Source organism: Budorcas taxicolor, chromosome 11, assembly GCF_023091745.1.
Source record: "Budorcas taxicolor isolate Tak-1 chromosome 11, Takin1.1, whole genome shotgun sequence".
NCBI classification, from domain to species: Eukaryota; Metazoa; Chordata; class Mammalia; order Artiodactyla; family Bovidae; genus Budorcas; species Budorcas taxicolor.
In genome coordinates, this window is record NC_068920.1 from 42,946,996 (window position 1) to 42,968,805 (window position 21,810).

General features: G+C 56.0%; 2 protein-coding genes across 3 annotated transcripts; both read left to right on the forward strand.

Annotated features, from left to right (window-relative positions):
* Positions 1-323: 323 nt before the first annotated feature.
* Positions 324-5,134, forward strand: MRPL2 (mitochondrial ribosomal protein L2). Its single transcript, XM_052648931.1, has 7 exons — positions 324-508; positions 2,694-2,862; positions 3,605-3,746; positions 3,856-3,971; positions 4,047-4,157; positions 4,450-4,523; positions 4,887-5,134. The coding sequence occupies exons 1-7, from the start codon at positions 413-415 to the stop codon at positions 5,097-5,099; spliced, it is 921 nt and encodes a 306-aa protein (XP_052504891.1). The 5' UTR covers positions 324-412; the 3' UTR covers positions 5,100-5,134.
* A 558-nt stretch (positions 5,135-5,692) lies between these two features.
* Positions 5,693-21,206, forward strand: CUL7 (cullin 7). Of its 2 annotated transcripts, none has more exons than XM_052648308.1 (26): positions 5,693-5,848; positions 6,698-7,285; positions 7,717-7,868; positions 8,002-8,499; positions 9,205-9,346; positions 9,440-9,636; positions 9,875-10,103; positions 10,894-11,131; positions 11,224-11,329; positions 12,838-13,065; positions 13,337-13,433; positions 13,532-13,703; positions 13,882-13,987; positions 14,292-14,387; positions 14,524-14,699; positions 14,808-14,941; positions 15,267-15,449; positions 15,749-15,855; positions 15,940-16,122; positions 17,315-17,475; positions 17,639-17,855; positions 17,967-18,264; positions 18,957-19,102; positions 19,225-19,351; positions 19,440-19,645; positions 19,931-21,206. In XM_052648308.1, the coding sequence occupies exons 2-26, from the start codon at positions 6,706-6,708 to the stop codon at positions 20,252-20,254; spliced, it is 5,103 nt and encodes a 1,700-aa protein (XP_052504268.1). In that variant the 5' UTR covers positions 5,693-5,848; positions 6,698-6,705; the 3' UTR covers positions 20,255-21,206. The 2 variants fall into 2 exon arrangements, with proteins under 2 accessions (XP_052504268.1, XP_052504269.1); XM_052648309.1 differs by having other exon boundaries at positions 13,337-13,427.
* The last annotated feature ends 604 nt before the right edge of the window (positions 21,207-21,810 follow it).

A 21,810-nucleotide genomic window follows, 5' to 3' on the forward strand; every position in this document is an offset into this window, starting at 1 on the left:
GGTTCATTTGTTCATCTTTGCGGGAGTGCAGCAAAGAGGTAGCGGGACCTCAACTCTCAGCCCCAGTGGTACCCTCAAAGACTCACCCGCAGTCTGGTCTGGCTGCCGCTCCTGCCGGTACTGCCCCTTTAAATCTATCATGGCTGCCGCTCGAGGCAATTGTTTTGACGGCTCCGAGGGGCGGGACCTGTTCCCTAGTCACGCGACCCAAGAGTTGCTCCGGGATTGGCTGTACTATGCTCTGGAAGGAAAGGAGATGTGCGTCTAGCTTTGTGTCGGGTTCTCGGCCCGCCTCTTTTTACGTCATGTTGGAGCGACGGCACGGGGACCTGTTAGTGTCATCCGGCAGCGCCCGGCGGCCAGGCTAAAGGTGATGGTGGAGTCCTGAGCACGCCCGAGTCTGGCCAAACTCATGGCCCTGCGGGCAGTGACCAGCGCTCTTGGCTCACTGAGCCTGACCCCCCGGATTGCCGCCGTCCCCGGCCCAAGCCTGCTCCCGGCCGCCCAGGTAATCCATCTTACCCGGGAATGTAGTTGTTTCCACTCCGGCTGCTGGAGAGGGGCCTCCAGGAGAATCGAGGTGGGAAATGAGAGTCTGATTTGGAGTCACATCGGCCCGTGACCTTTAATAAGTCACGCTCAGCCTCCGCTTTCTCCTTTCTAAGTGTTTCTATCTCCCAGGGTCACACAAACGAGATATTGGAGGTGAAGTGATTTGTAGACAAAAGTACAAGTTTCCGTAACTTACATTTATTGTCTTCTTATAAGCCAAGCATAATAGACGTTTTAAATAAGTGAATTCCTTTTTACCATTTGCAGTTATTATCAGTTCCAGTTTACATAGGAGAACACATCAGTAGGCAAGGTCATACACCAACCATTGGAGCTAGGCCATCTGGCTTCAAAGTCCGGACTCTTAACCACTATTATAACCATTAAGGATGAGTTACTACTGAGATTATGGAATTAAGGTCAAGGTAACCGAGAATTGGAAACTAACATGAAGATATCACCAAGTTCCTAAGGGTGTTGACTTTAAAAACGCATGGCATGAGAGTTGTTTTATTTGGGGAAATGTGAGGACTGCAGCCTAGGAGATAGCACTTCAGATCGCTCTGAGAAACTGCTCCAGAGAGGCAGAAGGGAAGGACAGTATATGTATGTGATTTTGGTAAAGGGGGAGTGGGCTGCAATCAAGCACAGTTTTTAAAAAATGTTTCTGCTGGTTTCATGAAGCTTCTGCTAGTCACAAGAAACAGTTGTCACCATGAAGAATTTTAGTGTTTTTCTTGATAAGAGATAAAAGAATTGGGCTCATAAAAATCAGCTCCCGAGAATATCTAACTATCTGAAGATCTGTCATGCCAGGTTTTTGGGAACACAGGTGCCTCATTTCTGCTCTCCATCCTGAGCTCCATCAGAGGGTGTTGGAGGTCAGCAACTGCCACAGCACGATTTAATCCTTGTAGAGGTAGATGGCAAACACCCATGGCAAGTGCCAATTTGTTGACATGGGTAACTAGTGATACAGAAAAGTTAGTCTTACCATCTCTGGACCTTTCAGACTGATGGTAGAGTTTGGCAGATGTGTACTTCAAATTCAAAACCAAACCAACCTACTGTGTAAATGCTAAGAAAACAGTAGGGAACAAGACATAAATGATCTCTCTCCTCCATTCATATTTGGAAAATTCTCAGAAACATGCAGCGAAATGGGCAGAAGGCATTGGTGCTGATGGTGGTACATAGATATATAGGAATTAACCAGCGCTGGTCCAAAATCACTGCAGATGGTGACTGCAGCCATGAAATTAAAAGACGCTTACTCCTTGGAAGAAAAGTTATGACCAACCTAGATAGCATATTCAAAAGCAGAGACATTACTTTGCTCACTAAGGTCCGTCTAATCAAGGCTATGGTTTTTCCTGTGGTCACGTATGGCTATGAGAGTTGGACTGTGAAGGCTGAGCGCCGAAGAATTGATGCTTTTGAACTGTGGTGTTGGAGAAGACTCTTGAGAGTCCCTTGGACTGCAAGGAGATCCAACCAGTCCATTCTGAAGGAGATCAGCCCTGGGATTTCTTTGGAAGGAATGATGCCAAAGCTGAAACTCCAGTACTTTGGCCACCTCATGCGAAGAGTTGACTCATTGGAGAAGACTTTGATGCTGCGAGGGATTGGGGGCAGGAGGAGAAAGGGACGACAGAGGATGAGATGGCTGGACGGCATCACTGACTCGATGGACGTGAGTCTGAGTGAACTCTGGGAGCTGGTGATGGACAGGGAGGCCTGGCATGCTGCAATTCATGGGGTCGCAAAGAGTCAGACACGACTGAGCGACTGAACTGAACTGAACTGGAGAAGGTAGTTGTTTAAGGAAGGAAAAGTTTCTTAGAGGAGAGTTTTGAGGCAAATTTGGAAGAAGATGCACCAAGGGGAGAACATTTCATTGAAGAAATACCTCAGAGGTGAGAGGATCAGATGAAGAGAGGTGATCAACACACATGCGCCTAGATAAGCATTCTGAACTGGTATTTGTGCAGGCTGTGAAGGGTAGAGTTTTGGGGTAGCTGGTCTGGGACGCTTCCAGGAGGAAGGAAGCCACAAGCTAAACTTTGTGCCCTCTCCTTTGGCTCTCTGAGGCTTCTCCTTCAATTAGCTTTCAAGTGAAAAAGATTTCTGTTTATTTCTAGGTGACGAACAATGTCCTCCTTCAGCTGCCCTCTGCGTCGATGTTGCTTCCCTGCCGCCCAGTCCTTACCTCTGTGGCCCTTAGTGCTAAGTTTGTGTCCTGGAAGAGTCGTACGAAGTATACCACTATGCCAGTAAAGATGAGGAAGTCTGGGGGCCGAAACCACACAGGTAAGAACAAGGGCAAGAAGATTTCAGCAGTAAAGAGCAAAAACATGGTAGGACCCTTGGCCTGTATTTTGATATAGGCACAGGAATCTAGTTAAAAAGCATTTATTGGACTCCTCCTGCATGTAGTATGTAAGAGTGAGAGAACAGAATATAAAACAACATAAATAGCCCGTGCTTCTAAAGATAGGTAATGGAAGAAAACTGGACATACTCAGGAAGTTCCATGATATTTTCCTGCACACCCTTCAAAAATTATTTTTGGCTGCACTGGATCTTTGTTGCTGCTCAGGATTTTTCTCTACTTGTGGCGAGCTGGGGCTACTTGGCTTTTCTTGTGGAGCACAGGCTCTAGGGCGCTCAAGCTTCAGTAGTTGAAGCATGTGGGCTCAGTAGTTGCAGTTCCCAGGCACTAGAGCACAGGCTCAATAGTTGTGGCCCACGGGCTTAGTTGCCCCATAGCATGTGGCATCTTCCCAGACCAGGGATCAAACCTCTGTCTCCTGCATTGGCAGGCAGCTTTACCACTGAGCCAGCAGGGAAGCACCCCCTGTAATTGTGTTTTTACCAAGTTCCACGTGGGTGTTCACTCCCATTTACCCCATTGTGCTATGCAATTTTTAATCATTTTCTGCTTGTGTCATAATGTTGGGAAAGCACAGCCCTCTGCCTAGGATGTGTCTGTTCCCAGTGCTGGGAACTGACTCATCTGACCTGGTCATGATCCTTGCTATCCTGACCACAGGCCGTATCCAGGTGCATGGTATTGGCGGGGGCCACAAGCAGCGTTATCGAATGATTGACTTTCTGCGGTTCCGGCCCGAGCAGGAATCCAAGCCAGGACCCTTTGAGGAGAAGGTCATGTTTGTCCGCTATGATCCCTGTAGGCAAGTTTGGGATGTGAAGTGGTTGTGTGGCTGGATGACTGCTCTGTGGCTTTTCAGGAGATGTGAGGCTACCTAGGTGGTTTGCTTACCTGTCCCTCACTCTGCACAGGTCAGCAGACATAGCTCTGGTTGCTGGGGGCAACCGGAAACGCTGGATCATTGCCACAGAAAACATGAAGGCTGGAGATACAATCCTGAACTCTGACCACATAGGCCAAATGGCAGGTGAGTGATGGCCACCAGATGTGTGTGGGCTGAGAGGCTCAAGGGTGCTGGTGCTGACGAAATTCTGTCTTTTAGTTGCTGCTCGGGAAGGGGACGCTCATCCTCTTGGGGCCTTGCCAGTGGGGACCCTCATCAACAATGTGGAGAGTGAGCCAGGCCGTGGGGCCCAGTATATCCGAGCCGCAGGTATGAAGAAAGGAACTTGTTGGGATCTTACAGTTTGAAAGGCCAGGGGGTACTTGAGGTTGCAGCTCTCTGAACCCATGGGCCCACATCTTGTCCACTGGCAGAGAAAAAGAGGGAAGAACAAGGCTGAAGAGGTGGTTGTGTTTTTGATCGAAAACCACACATGCCTCCTGCTTCACTGTTTCTGCTCCTCAAAGGGAAAGCAAGGGCAGTGTGTGGGGTGGTGGCCCTGGAAAATCTGCTCCCACCTCCTGCTCTGTGGAGGGTCGCAGCTGTTTCTTCCCTTCCCCAGGGACCTGTGGCGTGCTGCTGCGGAAGGTGAACGGGACAGCCATTATCCAGCTGCCCTCTAAGCGGCAGATGCAGGTGCGTGGTGGGGGTGGGTGGAGGGGGAGTGCAGGTGGGAGGGGTCAGTACGGGAGGAATTTTTGGAATGTACCTTAGCTGTCCGGGATAGCTCCCAGGTGTTTTATGTTGGGAAGTGCCTGGAGCTAGGTGTGTCCTTTTCTGCCCTGTGACCAGGTGTGCCTTGTCAGGCTGGCAGTAGGGAGCAGTGCCTTTCATTCTCAACTACTGTAGGATCTGCATTCGGGTTCCCTTATGTTGTATTTTCCCCGTATTTTCTCCCTTTCTCTCCTGAGTTTGAGAAGTTCCCCAGAGTCCCTGCCCTCAACGTGTCAGGCTCTTTCCCCGCATGGTGCATTCCCCTCCATTTGCTCTCTCCATCAGGTTCTGGAGACGTGCATAGCCACAGTGGGCCGAGTCTCCAACGTTGACCACAACAAACGGGTCATCGGCAAGGCTGGGCGGAATCGCTGGCTGGGAAAGAGGCCGAACAGTGGGCGATGGCACCGCAAGGGGGGCTGGGCAGGCCGAAAGATCCGGCCGCTGCCCCCCATGAAGAGTTACGTGAAGCTGCCCTCAGCTGCTGCCCAAAGCTGATATTCCTGGACTCTAATAAAATGGCTCCCATTTTTAAAAAATCTGTTTCTGGTTTTTCTGGGGAGGATAGTACATTACTGGACAGGAGTTGGAGGGGACGAAGTAAACAACCGTTGGGGGACGAGAAAGGAAAATATAGGGCGACGACTGGGGCCCGCACCCCGTCTCACTTCTAGACGCCGCCTGGCCTCGATCCCTCTATACGTCACGGAGGGGGAGTAAATGACCTCCAAAGTCGTCTGCAGTTCTGACTTTGGTTAGAGGGGCAGGTACTTCCGGTGGCAGGAGGAGGGGGACCAAAAGGAAGAGGAAAGGGCGGCGCCGGAGAGGAGGCGCCGTGCGTCGCCGAGGTGGCAGCGGCGGCTCCGCCCCGGCGCTCCCCCGGGGCCCCCAGTGTTCCGCCCTGCTCGGCGGAAATGAGCGGCGGCTCGGGGCAGGCGGGGGGCGGGGCTCCCCGAGGCGGGCGGGTGGGGGACGGGGCCCGCCCTTTCGGGCCCGGGAGGCCGCGGACCTGCGCGCGGGCGGGGCCCTGACGGCCGCCAGGCTCCCCGGGCGCTGGGGCCCGCGCGCCACGCCCCCTGCGGCCTCCAGGCCTGCGGAGACACGCCCCCTCCCGCCTGTCCGCCTCGACCCCTTCGGGGGGCCCAGGCGGAGCCCAAATCTCTGCCAGCGCCGCCGCCATCGTCTGTGCCGCGTTCCTAGCTCGGCGAAAGACAGGCCTCGCGCTGGGACCCCCATCGGCTTCTGAGGTGGCCCGACCCCCGCCGCGGCCCCCCGCCCCGAACCCGGGTTTTCTTCCGCCCACTCACCCCCAGCCCCCCACCCCCCGGTCTTCGAGTCCCCTATCCCGCTGCGCCTTGGGATTCTGGTTTCTTTGGCCTTGCCCCCTCCCCCACCCCGTCCCTTGCCGCCCGCCCCTGCCTTCTTCGGCCTTCCATCCCGGTCCCCCCAAACCGCGCGCCCCTCACCCACCAGGTCTCCTGTGCACAGTTTGGGTCCTCACGTCGCCCCCACCGACCCTGATGCTCCAGTGGCTCCAGCCTTGGGTGCCTTCAGCCCACCAGCCCCTCCTCCCAGCCCGTCGGGCCCTGTGCCCTCGCTCCTTCACCAGAGCTCGGCGTCTCTTGTTCCTACAGACTCTCCCGTGCTTCAGCCATTAGAGCTACTACCACCCCTTTGCATACACACTCTGTTCTCGATCCTCAACACCCCAAAAACACACATCCCTCTGGGCATCACATACCCTCTTCCCAGGTCCGCTGCCGCCTGTCCAGGGCCCTGGGATTCATTTTAATTCCAAGGCTTCCCTGCCTCCACTGTCCCCTCCCCACTGCTCCAAAGGAGCTCCCTCCATGCTGCACGCTGGGCCTTGGACTCGCCTTTTAGCCCGCCAATTTTGAGTTCTTTGAGAACAAACTCCCTGGTATTCCTCTGCTTAGGCCTGGCCCCACCCAGCCTAGAGCAGGCAACTTCTGGACCCTACTTCACCCGACCCAGCCTGACAGCTGTTGCCACATTTGCTGTCCCAACTCCTGGATGTCTTTGATTTTCTGACTTCTCACTCTGGCTTGCCTGTTCTCTTTCCCTTGTATTGCCAGGTGCCAAGATGGTGGGGGAACTCCGTTACAGGGAATTCAGAGTGCCCCTGGGGCCTGGCTTGCACGCTTATCCGGACGAGCTGATCCGCCAGCGAGTGGGCCATGATGGACATCCTGAGTACCAGATCCGCTGGCTCATCCTCCGGCGTGGGGATGACGGGGAAGGGGGCTCCAACCACGTGGATTGCAAGGCTGAGCACATCCTGCTATGGATGTCCAATGACGAGATCTATGCCAACTGCCACAAGATGCTGGGCGAAGATGGCCAGGTCATCGGGCCCTCCCAGGAGACAGCCGGGGAGGCTGGAGCGCTGGACAGATCCGTGCTGGGGGAGATGGAAACCGACGTGAAGTCTCTGATTCAGAGAGCGCTTCGGCAGCTGGAGGAATGTGTGGGCACCATTCCTCCCGCTCCTCTGCTCCACACTGTCCACGTGCTCAGTGCCTATGCCAGCATTGAGCCCCTCACCGGGGTCTTCAAAGACCCAAGGGTCCTGGACCTGCTCATGCACATGCTTAGCAGTCCCGATTATCAGATTCGCTGGAGTGCGGGCCGGATGATTCAAGCCCTGGCCTCCCATGATGCTGGTGAGGGGCAGTGTGGGGAGGGAAAGGGAGCTGGAGAGGGGCTGGGTCAGCTTAACATCTCACAGGGCCCTATGATAGGCGCCTCTGATCTCAGCAGCATGTAAATCATTCTGTGACCCTTCTCTTCGCATTGGAGAGAGGGAGGTGGGAAGGTGAGTGTGGGCATCTCTGCAGAAAGGGAAGACTGAATCTTCAGAAACCTCCTATTAACTGTTTTCCTAGGCAGAGGAAGAGTTTAGACTTAAATTTTTGCAGATGAGGCAATAATAAGGTAGAATAATATAGTAAGCTTTGGCTTTTGGAGCAAATCAGCAAATTATGTTATTCTGCTGTGTGTCAGCAAAAGGCGTGAACTAAGAGTAGAGGGTCCACAAGAGGGGTCTGGGAAGGATGAGGTTAGGAGCTGTTACTGATTGGAATGTGGGTTCCAGGGACCCGGACCCAGATCCTTTTCTCACTAAGCCAGCAAGAGGCCATTGAGAAACACCTGGATTTTGACAGCCGCTGTGCTCTGCTGGCACTGTTTGCACAGGCCACGCTCTCTGAACACCCGATGTCTTTTGAGGGCATTCAGCTGCCACAGGTATTCTGTGGGGAGTGTTGGGAGGGAGCTGTGGACAAAACCTGAGGGCCAGGCCTTTGCACCTGCCCTCAGAGAATAGTGTGGAGAGAAAGCTGGAACAAGGTCAGTGTAGACCAAAGTTTGTGTCCTGCAGGTCCCAGGAAGGCTGCTCTTCTCCCTGGTGAAGCGCTATTTGCATGTCACCTTCCTCCTGGATCAGTTGAATGACACTGCTGCAGAAGCAGGAGCCCCGAACTCCACTCCTGAGGAGCTGAGTGGGGAGAGGGGTCGCCTGGAGCTGGAGTTCAGCATGGCCATGGGCACGCTGATCTCAGAGCTGGTGCAGGCCATGCGCTGGGACCAGGCCTGGAGCAGACAGGGGCCCTCGGGACAGCCCTCCGGTTCCATCTTCCAGCCCCAGCCGGTGGATGAGGGCCCAGGGCTCCCACCTGCCCAGGCCTTGCCTTTCCGCAGGAGGTCAAGGAGGTTTCGACCTCGCTCTGAGTTTGCCAGTGGCAATACCTATGCCTTGTATGTGCGGGATGCGCTGCAGCCGGGCATGCGAGTACGGATGCTGGATGACTACGAGGAGATCAGCGCGGGCGATGAGGGCGAGTTCCGGCAGAGCAACAATGGCGTGCCCCCTGTGCAGGTGAGCAGGGCCACTGCTGGGGGTCTGTCTGCGTGGGGCATCACTGGGGCTTCATGCTTCATGCTGGTGCTACTCAAAGTGAAAACCCTCAGTAAGCTTGGGAGGGTAAAGGGGGGTTAGCGATTGAGAGAGGAGCCATTTGGAGGGCTGAGAAAATGTGTCTGTAGAAGACTGAGGTCAGGGAGGCTCACGCCCACGAAGAACCTGGTAACAATGAGACCGTTCCAAAGGTCAAGTTCAGCAAGACAGTGTGGTTAAGGCCAGGAGGAAGTATAAGGGCATAAGCCACCAAGAATAGGGACTTCCCTGGTGGTCAGTGATTAAGACTCCACGTTCCCAGTGCAGGGGCCCCCAATTCGATCCCTGGTCTGGGAATTAAATCCAACACTTTGCAACTAAGATCCCGCATGCTCCAATGAAGATCGAAGATCTCACATACCGAAACTAAGAACCGGGGCAGCCAAATAAATAAATACTAAAAAAAAAAAGCCACCAAGGGTAGGAGACAAGAAAGATGTTTCTGTTTAGAGAAGGCGTCCTTTACGTGCTAACGTGGCTTTCATGTGTTCTGCTCTTTGGAGGTTTCTCCAGACCTGGCCAGGTGGTCACCCTGAGGGCTGTGTGTCCACATTCATCATCAGGTCATAGCCAGTTACTAAGTAAGGTCTTGGCCCCTTCCCTCTCTGTTTTTCCCATTTCCCCCAGGTGCTGTGGGAGTCAACAGGCCGCACCTATTGGGTGCACTGGCACATGCTGGAGATTCTGGGCTTTGAGGAAGACATTGAGAACATGGTTGAGGCTGCTGATGAGTACCAGGGGGCAGCGGTCAGTGCAGCCGTGGGTACAGGTGAGCCCAGAGAGGAAGCCGGGGTCAGCTTGGAGCAGTGGTCCGGCGGGGTCGGGCAGTGACATCTCTGCACCCTGTGGCCCATTTCCACAGCCCTGCCGTCCTGGCGCTGGAAGCCCATGACCGAGCTCTATGCTGTGCCCTACGTGTTGCCTGAGGACGAGGACGCTGAGGAGAGTGAACATCTGACCCAGGCCGAGTGGTGGGAGCTTCTCTTCTTCATCAAGAAGCTAGATGGCCCCGACCATCAGGAGGTTCTCCAGATCCTTCAGGAGAACCTGGACGGGGAGGTAGAGCTGGACTGTGTTAGGGGGTGTGGAAGGCTCAGGATGGGAAGCAGAGGCCGACAGCGTAAGGGGCTGCAGGGGAGGGCTCTAGGATGTTTGGCATTGGCTACCTGTTTGGGAGGAGCCGCCTGCCACGAGAGGTTTGGGGTGGAGAAGGCGCATGCAGAGAACCCTTCCCCTGGCAAGCGCCTCTGCGGGCGGGTAGAGCCATCTGCAGCGAGAGCGTCTCCCCCGATGGCAGGTTCTGGATGACGAGGTCCTGGCTGAACTGGCCGTGCCCACGGAGTTGGCCCAAGACCTGCTGCTGGCTCTGCCACAGCGACTCGATGACAGCGCCCTCAGGGACCTGCTCAACTGCCGCGTCTACAGGAAGTACGGGCCCGAGGCCCTGGCAGGGCAGCCGGCCCACCCATCCCTGTTGGAAGCCCAGGCCCAGCCTCAGGAATCAGCTGATGCAGCCAGAGTGGAAGGTGGGGTGCCACACGGACAGCAGCTCTGCGTAGTGGCCTCTCCAAGGGTGTTAGGCCAGGAGAGACGTCTGTGCTGGGTTTTGTGCAATCCTGTCTTGAGACCGATGGCACTTTAGGAAGTCTGAAATGTTGAGATTAGCAGTGAATGGAGAAGCAGATGTTGTGCTCCCTCCAAAGAATGAAGGAGGATGTAAGGTTAGAACGTTGTGGCAATTCCCTGGTGGTCCAGTGGTTAAGACTTGGCACTTCCACTACAGTGGCCTGGATTTAACCCCTGGTCGGGGAACTAAGATCCTGCAAGGTGAGAGGCACAGCCAAACAGAACAAACATCGCAAGAGATTTGACGCCCTGAAAGCCCTCACGTTGAATTTTTTCTGCTGGAGGGAAAAACAGATTATTGCATGCTTCTGGAAAATGTTCTTCTGCTTGTGGATGGGAAGTTCTTCTGCTTTATTTTGGAGGGGGACCCTCACCTCGCAACCTTTGAGATCTTAGCTCCCTGTCCAGAGACCGAACCCAGCCCTCTACAGTGGAAGCACAGAGCTAGACTGCCAGGGGAGTCCCTCCCTTGCTGTTCTAAGAAAACAAAATAAAAACTTTTGTCATGAAGCTGTCTTACAAGTACATTAAGAGCTCTGAGATCCCCAGAACCTAACTTTTAGGGGGAACAAAAAAATCAAAAACATTTTTAGGAGAAGAGAGGAAACGAGAGTTATGAATGTGTCTCTCCTTTTCCGACCCTTCTGTCACTAACAGTGGCCAATTATTGTGACTTCCCCTCTCCTGTAGCAAAAGAAGCTCCAACTCAGGGCTCCAACTCGCCGCTGCAGCGTCTGGCAGAGGGTTTCGGTCCGGCTGGGAAAATCTTCCTGGATCTGGAGGGAGCGTTCCGCTCAGAGGGGCCCCGGCAGGGAGAGGTCAAGCCCCTCCTTCTGCAGCTGCAGCGGCAGCCCCAGCCCTTCCTTGTGCTCATGCGGAGCCTCGACACTCCTGCTGCCAACAAGCCCCTGCACCTGGCCATTCTGAGGTGAGGGGGTGCAGTGGGGCGGGGCGGGGCAGAGGGGTCTCTGAGCCTGACTGCACATCTCTCTCCTCCCGCCCTGCCCCCACGCTCCCCAGAATCCTGATGCAGCTGGTGGATTTCCCTGAGGCACTGCTGCTCCCCTGGCATGAAGCCATGGACGCCTGCATGGCCTGCCTGCGGTCCCCAAACACTGACCGAGAGGTACCCCTACCCCGCCCTGGGGAGATGCTGAGGGGGGAGGAGGCCAGGCAGCTTGTGGCAAGGCAGACACCCGCCCCCCCTGGGTGGGGCTCAGAAGGGCACCGTGGAGCCTTTGTGCTCTTGCTTTGGGTTTTGTGTTTGAAACTGAATTATATATGTATTTTAAAAAGGTCATACTGTTTACAGAGTTCACAAATAAGAGCAGTGTAACAAGGTATAAACTGCAAATTCTCACTCCCACCTGAGTCCCCTGTTTTCCCAATGCCCCCCACTGTGCCTCTTTTGGGTAACCACTTGTATTCATTTATGTATCTTTCCTGTGTTTCCTTAGATAAACAAGCCCAGAAGTGATCTTACTTGCCATCTCTTTTTGTTACATAAAATGTTATATTTATGTTACATTAAGAGCCTCAGTGGAGACTTCCTCAGGTGGTGCTTCCCCTAGAAGGGGCACTGGTCGGATCTCTGGTTAGGGAACTAAGATCCCCTATGCTGGGGCATGGCCCAAAAAAAAAAGATAAAAATGAGTGCCCCCAAAACTCCAACAAAGAATAGCCTCGGTGGCTCCTGTTTGGCTGAGCCTGTGGAGGAAAGGGGAGTGAAGGAGGCGGGGGGGGGGGGACCATCACAGCCGCCTGCCCTGGAGCACTCCTGGGTACTGAGGGCTGGGGAAGAGGTCAGAGAACTAGAGTCGTGGCGGCAGTGCATGTTTGCAACACACCCCTTTGGCTGCTCCCCAGGTTTTAGCGCTATGGTGGGCTTACTTACACACATCTGCTCCCTCTTGGCCCCCTCCTTGCCCTCAGGTCTCTCTCCTTGGGGCCTGAGCATCTCAAAGCCCAGCCCCACAGCTGGTTCTTGGGACAGCTGGGCCTGAGAAGAAACAACCAGAGATGCCCCCGGCACCTGTTGCCAGCGTAGTCAGTGGTCCACAACCCCAGGTCCAGGGCACCTCTTGGCTTTCCCATTGCAGTTTGTTTGGTTCTCCAACTTCACCAAGCCCTCACACCTCCCCATCCCTGTCTCTCTCTCTTTTTTAATGCTGAGTTTTCAAGCTGCTTATTTTCTTTTTATTAATTTGTGTATTACTTATGACCACACTGGGTCTTTGTTGCTGCGCATGGGCTCTCTCTAGTTGTGCCAAGCGAGAGCTGCTTTTCATTGTGGTGCATGGGGTTCTCATTGCGGTGACTTCTCTTGTTGTGCAACACAAGCTCTAGGTGCGTGCACTTCGGTAGTTGCAGCTCACGGGTTCTAGAGCTTGGCCTCAGTAGTTGTGGCACATGGGCTTAGCTGTCCTGAGGCATGGGGATCTTCCCGGACCAGGGGTTGAACCTGTGTCCCCTGCGTTGGCAGGCGGATTCTTTGGGAAGCCCCATCCCTATCTCTTCACTTCCTCACTCTGTGTTCACTGCAGTAGCCCCGGCACATAGTAGGTGTGTAGTCAGCACTGTTGAAGACGCCTTGTGGTCCATCCCCTTTATTCACCGCCCCCATGCCCATCCCAGGTGCTCCAGGAGCTGATCCTCTTCCTGCACCGCCTGGCCTCTGTGAGCAGGGACTATGCCGTGGTGCTCAATCAGCTGGGAGCCCGGGATGCCATCTCCAAGGCCCTAGAAAAGCACCTGGGAAAGCTGGAGCTGGCTCAGGAGCTGCGGGACATGGTGTTCAAGTGCGAGAAGCACGCCCACCTCTACCGGAAGCTCACCACCAACATCCTGGGAGGCTGTATCCAGGTCAGGGGGAAGGTCAGGGGGCGCTGGTGGGTTCATAGCTGGGTGAGTGTGAAACCCTAGCGGTGGCAGAGGAAAGGGTGTGTGTTTCTGAAGTTGGAAGGCAGGTGAGTCTAGTGAACCTGAGGGGCATTGGTTCTCGGCCTCTCTTGGCTCGCTGACCCTGCTCTGCCAGTGGCATGGAAGTGGTCCCAGAGCTGCTGGTTTTTCCTCCACGCGTGTCTCCATGTCCCTGCCCCCTCCCCGCCCTTTTCTCTCCATGTCCTGGCTGCAGATGGTGCTGGGCCAGATCGAAGACCACAGACGAACCCACCGCCCCATCAACATCCCCTTCTTCGACGTGTTCCTCAGATACCTGTGCCAGGGTTCGTGTGTGTACCCTCACCACCCCGAGTCTCCACACCTCCAAGTGTTTTCCCCCCCTGCATCTGCCAGGCTGTGACTACCACCCCTTCCCGCGTGCCCGCAGGCTCCAGCATGGAGGTGAAGGAGGACAAGTGCTGGGAGAAGGTGGAGGTGTCGTCCAACCCACACCGGGCCAGCAAGCTGACGGACCGCAACCCCAAGACCTACTGGGAGTCCAACGGCAGCGCCGGCTCCCACCGTATCACCCTGCACATGCAGCAGGGGACCCTCATCAGGTAGCGCGCCCCGGGCCTGCGCCTGACACACACCCTCGCCTTCTCGCGACTTCCCTGCTGTTGGTCTTGGGGAGGGCCCCCGTCCCCCTGAACGTGACCAGAAGGTCCCCTTGGCCGTGTCTGCGGGGACCCGACTGGATCTGGCGCTGACTGGTCCCTCTGCCCTCGCCCCTCCCAGGCAGCTGGCTCTGCTGGTGGCTAGCGAGGACTTGAGCTACATGCCGGCCAGGGTGGTGGTGTTCGGGGGCGACAGCGCCACCTCCCTTCACACGGAACTCAACTCGGTAGGGCCCCTTGTGCCGTTTGGCCACCCCTCATGGGATCCGCCCTCCTGCCCAGATCCCTAAAGGCCTGTGTTCTTCCATCTTGAGCCCCATAGAAGGTGAAGTCCGTCCGTGTGCCCCTGTGATGGCATCAGGCCCCAAGCAGTGAGGATAGCACTGGGACCCCCTCCGTCAGGACCCCATGCACCCCAGGGCTGGGGGAAGGAGGGACAGCAGGGCACAGAAGCAGATTAGGGTACCTTCAGCACTCCCATCCACACACCGGGTGGTGACCATGCTCTCTGCTTGGCCCCCACCCCGCCAGGTGAATGTGATGCCCTCCGCCAGCCGGGTGGTCCTCCTGGAGAACCTGAGCTGCGTCTGGCCTGTCATCCAGATCCGCATAAAGCGCTGCCAGCAGGTGGGGCTGGGGGACATGGGGTGCGGGGCGTGGGCCCCTCGCTCTGCACCCTGTGACTTGCAGTTCTTGGACCAGCACTCCAGCCCATCCTGAGGAGTGTGTGGGGCCGGTGGAAACGGGCCTGTGTGCGTTGCAGGGCGGCATTGACACGCGCATTCGGGGGTTGGAGGTCCTGGGCCCCAAGCCCACGTTCTGGCCGGTGTTCCGGGAGCAGCTGTGCCGCCACACACGCCTCTTCTACATGGTCCGGGCACAGGCTTGGAGCCAGGACATCGCGGAGGACCGCAGGGGGCTCCTGCACCTGAGCTCCAGGTGTGCGAGCACGTGTGCGCCTGTGTGCCTGAGGGGTAGCCTGCAGTTTCAGGCTGGCAGACTTGGGCTTGCAGCCCCCAACACCTCCCCACCCCCTCCCCTCCCCAGACTCAACGGTGCCCTACGCCACGAGCAGAACTTTGCCAGTCACTTCCTCCCTGACGAAGAGGCCGCCCAGGCACTGGGCAAGACCTGCTGGGAGGCCTTGGTCAGCCCCCTGGTGCAGAACATCACCTGCCCTGGTAACCGCCCCCGCCCCGGCCCATTCACCATCCCAGTGCTCAGTCCCACTCTCCAGTCCCTGCTTGCTCTTTCCTGGGTGACGCCTTTGGCCCATTTGGCACCTGCACTCATTCAGCCTCTCCAAGCCCCCGGCTTCTCACAGCCCAGGGGCACCTCCTTTGCATGTGTCCCGGGTGTCAGCTGACCCCACGCAGTCAGGAGGGGCCTTGCTCCCTCCCCTCCTGTGGCAGTCCACTGCTCTCCTCTGCACGCTCATCCAGGCCAGCCTCCCCGGCAGCCTCTGCACACTTGCCCTGCCTTAGCTTGTTCTTACCCCGCCTCCAGATGAAGAAGGCGTCAGCCCCCTGGGCTGGCTGTTGGACCAGTACCTGGAGTGTCGGGAGGCTGCCCACAACCCGCAGAGCCGCGCAGCAGCGTTCTCCTCCCGGGTGCGCCGCCTCACCCACCTGCTGGTGCACGTGGAGCCCTGTGAGGTGCCCCCCGCGGTGGTGGCCTCACCTCGGCCCAGTGAGTGCCGGGAGCTGGCTGGGGGGGCATCTCCTTCCTCACTGTCCCCTCCCTGCAGGCGGCCACGCCTTGGCCCAGTGAGTGCCAGGAGCTGGCTGGGGGGCGTCTCCTTCCTCACTGTCCCCTCCCTGCACGCTCAGCCTGGTGCTCGCCTCCTGGTTTGTGTCACCCCCACCGGGGAGCATCATTTCAGTGGGCAGCATGTCCAGAAAGACCCCCTGGGCTCAGCCCTGGATGGGGGACCCAGGAGCTGAGGAGCTGCCCCTACCCTTCCTCTGCCCCTCCCGCTGTGTCCACAGAGGGCAGAAACAGAAGCCATGACTGGAGCTCCCTGGCCACCCGGGGGCTTCCCAGCAGCATCATGAGAAACCTGACCCGCTGCTGGCGGGTGGTGGTGGAGCAGCAGGTGGGCCGGCCAGCCGGGCGGGCGGGCGGGGCTGTGCCCCCGGTGTGCTGGGTTGCCTTCACGCTGCCAACTCCCACCCTCCAGGTGCACAGCTTTCTGACCTCACGCTGGCGGGATGATGACTTTGTGCCCCGCTACTGCGAACACTTTAGTAATCTTCAGAAGGCGAGCTCCGAGCTGTTTGGGCCACGGGCAGCCTTTTTGCTGGCGCTGCAGAATGGCTGTGCTGGTGCCCTGCTGAAGCTACCTTTCCTCAGAGCTGCCCACGTAAGCCTCCTGTGTCCCCTGCCCTGGGACCTCTCTCCTCAAACTCTCTCTTCCCCTCCTCAGAGTTGCCTACCCCCTACATTCCCACTCAGCAAGAAGCATGTATTGCTATAGACCCATGTTATCAAAAATCTGAAAAAAAAAAAAAAAAGGGAATTCCCTGGTGGCCCAGTGGTTAGGACCCTGTACTTTCACTGCTGTGGGCCCAAATTCGGTCCCTGGGCAAGGAACTAAGATCTCTCTCACACACACACACACACACACACACACACACACAAGGATAAAAGTAAAAAATGACCTGCTTTGTGCCATTCTAATATATCTTTGCATACCTTCTTCTACTTGCATGCTTGATTTCACTTAGTTTTACCCACAAGTAGCTAAATGCTTTATTCTGTTTTTTTTTGACCCTTACATTAAAAGTCATTTTCATGTTGCTATTTGTCCTCAAATTTTTGCATAGAGCCCATCAAATGGATGTACTGTAATTTCCTCCACCGTTCCTATTATTCCAAGTGCTTAACCCACTCCAGTATTACGGCCTGCCAAATCCCATGGACAGGGGAACCTAGTGGGCTACAGTCCATGGGGTCACAAAGACTTGGGACATGACTGACCAACTAACACTTTTAACACTTAATATGTGTCAGGCACTGTGATAAGAGCTGAAGATAGATGAAGACCCTTCCCTCCAAGTTCACAAATCAAAATTTATGTGACTCACTTTATCTCAGTGGCCTTGTGTGCTTGTCTCCTTGTGTTAAATTATCATTGTTGGATTTTAGACATGCTAAATGTGAAAATCGTGTTTATCATTGTTAGTATTTTTTTAAATGTTATTTTACTGAATTTATTCGAGGGTGTCATGTCTTAGTTGTGGCATGCGGGACAAACCCGGGCCCCCAGCATCAGTAGCATAGAGTCTTAACCATTGGACCATCAGGGAAGTCCCAGTATTGTTAATGTACACAGTTGTTAATGATTTTAGGAATTTTATAAATTGTTGTTTATAATTGTTGACCAGTTGATAAGCTGCTGGCCATTCATATTTCCTTCCTCAGATGCTCCTCCTCCCTGTGCTCCCACTCACCAGCTTCATTCTCTCCTTCAGTTTCTGACTACGATCATACCACCCTGAACACACCCGATCTCACCTCCTTCACAGTTTTCCTGTGCTCTCCCCACTGCCCAGGTGAGCGAGCAGTTTGCCCGACACATCGACCAGCGGATCCAGGGCAGCCGGATCGGTGGGGCCCGGGGAATGGAGATGCTGGCCCAACTGCAACGATGCCTGGAAACCGTCCTCATCTTCTCTGGTCTGGAGATAGCCACCACTTTCGAGCATTACTACCAGTGAGTGTGGACCGAGGAAGTGGGAGGTGGGAGGAGGCAGGATGATGGGCAAGGCAAGCCCTCGGGGTCTGGGGGGCTGGGATCTGGGTAGGCTGGAGTCTTGGAGTGGGAGGCCCTGCCAGGCAGCCTCACCAAGACTCAGCCTGGGCTGTGCACGCTGCAGGCACTACATGGCGGACCGTCTCCTGGGCGTGGGCTCGAGTTGGCTGGAGGGGGCTGTGCTGGAGCAGATCGGCCCCTGCTTCCCCAACCGCCTCCCCCAGGAGATGTTGCGGAGCCTGAGCACCTCCGAGGAGCTGCAACGCCAGTTCCATGTATACCAGCTCCAGCGGCTTGATCAGGAACTCCTGAAGCTGGAGGACACAGAGAAGAAGATACAGGTGGAAGTGGGGGAGGGAACTAAACTAGCAAGAAGAGAGGAAGGCAGAGAGAGGCTCGGGACAGACCCGAGGAGCCGGCTGGCTTAGGGGCACCCTGTGTTCCGTCTTCAGGTGAGCCGTGATGCCAGCGCCAGTGGCAGGGGCCGTGAGAGAGGGACCGGGGAGGAAGCTGAGCTGGAAGCTGGGGCTGTGGCGGCAGCAGCAGCAGCCGGTGTGGCAGGGGAGGAGGAGGAGGAGGACGAGAGCGAGGATCTCTACTATGAAGGGGTGATGCCAGAAGTGTCTGTGCTCGTCCTGTCACCACGCTGCTGGCCCACCGCCTCCATCTGCCACACGCTCAACCCCAGAACCTGCCTGCCTGCCTACCTGAGGGGCACCTTGAACCGATACTCCAACTTCTACAACAAGCGTGAGCAGCTGGGCTGAGGGAACTGGGGACCTGGGAAGAGGATAGGATGCTGGGAAAGAACCTGGGCTTGGCGGTGGCCCCTGGGCCTGGCAGCCTGTAGATTTGAGAAGAAAAGACTGGAACTTAGGTTTGGAGTAGGGGTGGGGTGAAAGGGCACCAGATCCCGGGAACTGTTGCTGTTTCTATTCTTCAAATAATGACCTGGGACTCCCATTATGGTGGGGAGAATGGAGGCAGGAAGCACCTGAGGTCCACAGAAGGTGGTGGGTGTCTGGCTCCTGGTCAGTCATCGTAACCTCAGCTCCCCACTGGAGGCTGATCCTAGGCAGTGAAAAGGAGGTGGGTGATACTGAGACCTTGCCCTCAGGGAGCTTCTCCACCAGCTTCAAGACACTGTTTCCAGTTTGATGAGAGCCCCAGTCCTTTCTCACTTCGTGACTTTGTCTCCCTTAAAAAAATGGAGAACCCCTCGGAGGCACTGATCACGGGCTGCCTGGCATGGGGTGGGCTCCCAGATACCTGAGGCTGACCCAGGAGGCAGACTCAAGGAAGGCCAAGCTCTGGAAGCTCAGACCAAGAGCCAGTGTCCAGACACACTGGACCCCAGGCTCTGCAGAGGTGAGGACAAAACTCCAGCAATGGCACGTCCTTGCCAGCCCCCCGACTCCTGCCACCTCCCTGACCCTCCTCAGGTCAGAGCTACCCTGCCCTGGAGCGGGCCCCGCAAAGGCGACTGCAGTGGACATGGCTGGGCCGGGCGGAGCTGCAGTTCGGGGACCAGACACTGCACGTGTCCACCGTGCAGATGTGGCTGCTGCTGCATTTCAACGAGCTGAAGGTGGCCCAGCTCCCCCGTGCCTCCCTGTTCTCGCAACCTGTCCATCCTCTTTCTTCTCTCCACCCTCTCTCTTCCCTGCCCCCTACCCTGGGAGGCCCTGATGCTTCCCTCTTCTTCCCAAGGCGGTCTCTGTGGAGAGTCTGCTGGCGCACTCGGGGCTCCCTCCAGATGTGCTGAATCAGGCAATTGGACCTCTGACTTCGTCAAGGGGCCCCCTGGACCTTGATGAAACAAAGGACACCCCAGCAGGTCTGTACTTAGGGCACTGGGGCCTGTGTCCTCAACTGGGGCCAGTGTCCTCGGGGGACCCCTGCCAAGTGACCAGCACTTATTTCAGGGTTGCTCAAGATTCGAGACGGCAGTGAGGAACCCAGGCCTCGGAGGGGCAACGTGTGGCTCATCCCAGCTCAGACATACTTGAAAGCTGAGGATGAAGAGGGCCGGAACTTGGAGAAGAGACGGAACCTTCTCAACTGCCTCATCGTCCGAATCCTCAAAGCCCATGGGGATGAGGGGCTGCACATTGACCAGCTTGTCTGCCTGGTAGGTGGCGGTGGGTGGTGGGTGAGGGGGCTTTGCCAGTTGGAGGGCAGTCTCCAGGAGGTGGGGGCCCTGTGGGGTGGGGGCAGTCTCCAGGAGGTGGGGGCCCTGTGGGGTGGGGGCAGTCTCGAGGAGGAGGTGGATCCCCATGCGAAGTCTTGGGCTCACTGTGGACCCTGTAGGTGAGTGAGAAGTGAGGTTGGGCCTCGCTGTCCTTGGACTGGGGGCTAGAGGTGGGGTAAGCTGGGTGTCCCTGACCTCTCTTTCCCCTTCGGCCCACCACACCAGGTGCTGGAGGCTTGGCAGAAGGGCCCGTGTCCTCCCAGGGGCCTGGTCAGCAGCCTTGGCAGGGGGTCCACCTGCGGCAGTGCTGACGTTCTCTCCTGCATCCTGCACCTGCTGGGCAAGGGCACGGTGAGACGCCAGGATGACCGGCCCCAGATGCTGTCTTATGCGGTTCCCATGACTGTCATGGAGCCTCACACTGAGTCCCTGAACCCAGGCTCCTTGGGCCCCAACCCACCCCTCACCTTCCACACCCTGCAGATCCGCTCCCGGGGCGTGCCCTACGCCTCCTGCACAAGCACCCAGAGCTTCTCTACCTTCCGGTAGCCCTGGAGAGAGGGTCAGGGTTAGGTAGGGCTGGGGCTTTCCACAGAATAAAATGCAGGAGTTTGATTACTTGGCCTGTGTGGTAACTGCCAGGGATCTGCCAAGGGTGGGGACTTTCCTGGCTGAAAGGAGACAGGAGCCCTCAGCTCCGAGGCTAAATCACGCCATGCCAGGGTCCTTTGGGTGAGGATGGCAGGCTGTGTGTGACTGAGCACCCTCCTCTCAGCTGGGGGAATTAAGTGGACTCCAGGGGTGGGCCTTCTTGGAGGGTATGTGGTTAGAAGAGCTTTCACCTGGCAGGCTGGAGTCAAGCCCATCTTGCCACGAGCTGGATGGCTTGCAACTTCAGCAGATCATCAAGCAGGGATCTATTTTCCTTGTTTGTGGAATTGACTGGACACTGTGCCTTCTGGAGCTAAGGCTGACAGGGAAGGTGAGATAAAGGACCCTTGTGGCCACTGCAGGCCCCCAGGACCATGTTCCACCTGGAAGCTCTAGGATCTGGGTTAGAAGGAACTGCAGCTCCCACGGCTCTTCCTTGCCCCTGTGCGCTCCTGCACACCAGTAGCCTTCCCTGCCCATGGGACTGTCTCTGCAGGGCAAACATTCCCAGGCTGTGACTTTTGCTTCCCTGATCCTTAGAACCCTAGAGCTGGTTTGCACACCGAGGACCACATAATGATCCCGTTTATAGTCATGTCCCCCAGTCAGCCAGTCCAGAGACAGAACGTGGTTTAGTGGTTGCCTATAGTTGGGGGGATTGGGAAAAACTGAGGAGTAACTGCTACAAGGTATGGCATTTCTTTTAGGGGTGTTGAAAATGTTAAATTGTGATGGTCAATTCTGTCAATGTATTAAAAATCACTGAAAACACTTTAAATGGGTAAAGTATATGCTACGTGAATTGTATCTCAACAAAGCTGTTAATAAAAACCAAAACCAACCAAACCGACCCAAACTGGAGCTCAGAGCTTTCCTACATCTCCTCCGCCTCCTCCTCAAGGGGGAAAGTAGCAGTTTGAAAGTCTGGGGGCCAATACAGCCTTGTGGTGGACATAAATCAGTTTTCAACCAGTCTTCACCTGAACCCGCTTCTCATGCCTGGAAACACTCTACCACAAACCTAGGAAGAAGGTAGAGCTCACCTCCCACCATGTGAAACACCAGACACTTGCTTTCCCAGCATCCCCCTTGCAGGCAGGTGACTAGAGGCCTCAACTGGGAACATCTCGGTCTAGAGCAGAGGGAAGTGGAGTGAACCTTTGGCGGTGGTCCTGACATCTTCACAGTGACTCTGGCTCTGAACTAGGACCTGGAGTGCTTCTCACTGCTTTGACTTTATCACTCACTCCTTTTTGGAGCTTCTCTCCAGCCTTCTTAGTGTTTCTGTGAGCCAAGTAGTTCAGTAGTCTTTTTCTGCTTTTATCAGCCAGAATCACTGTTTTGGTATTAAACTAGGACTGATTCACGTGACAACTGGGACTCTACAGTGCTCCCTCTCTCTCTCTGGGCCAGGCCAACCATCCTGGTAGCTACAGCCTTCAACTACCAACCAC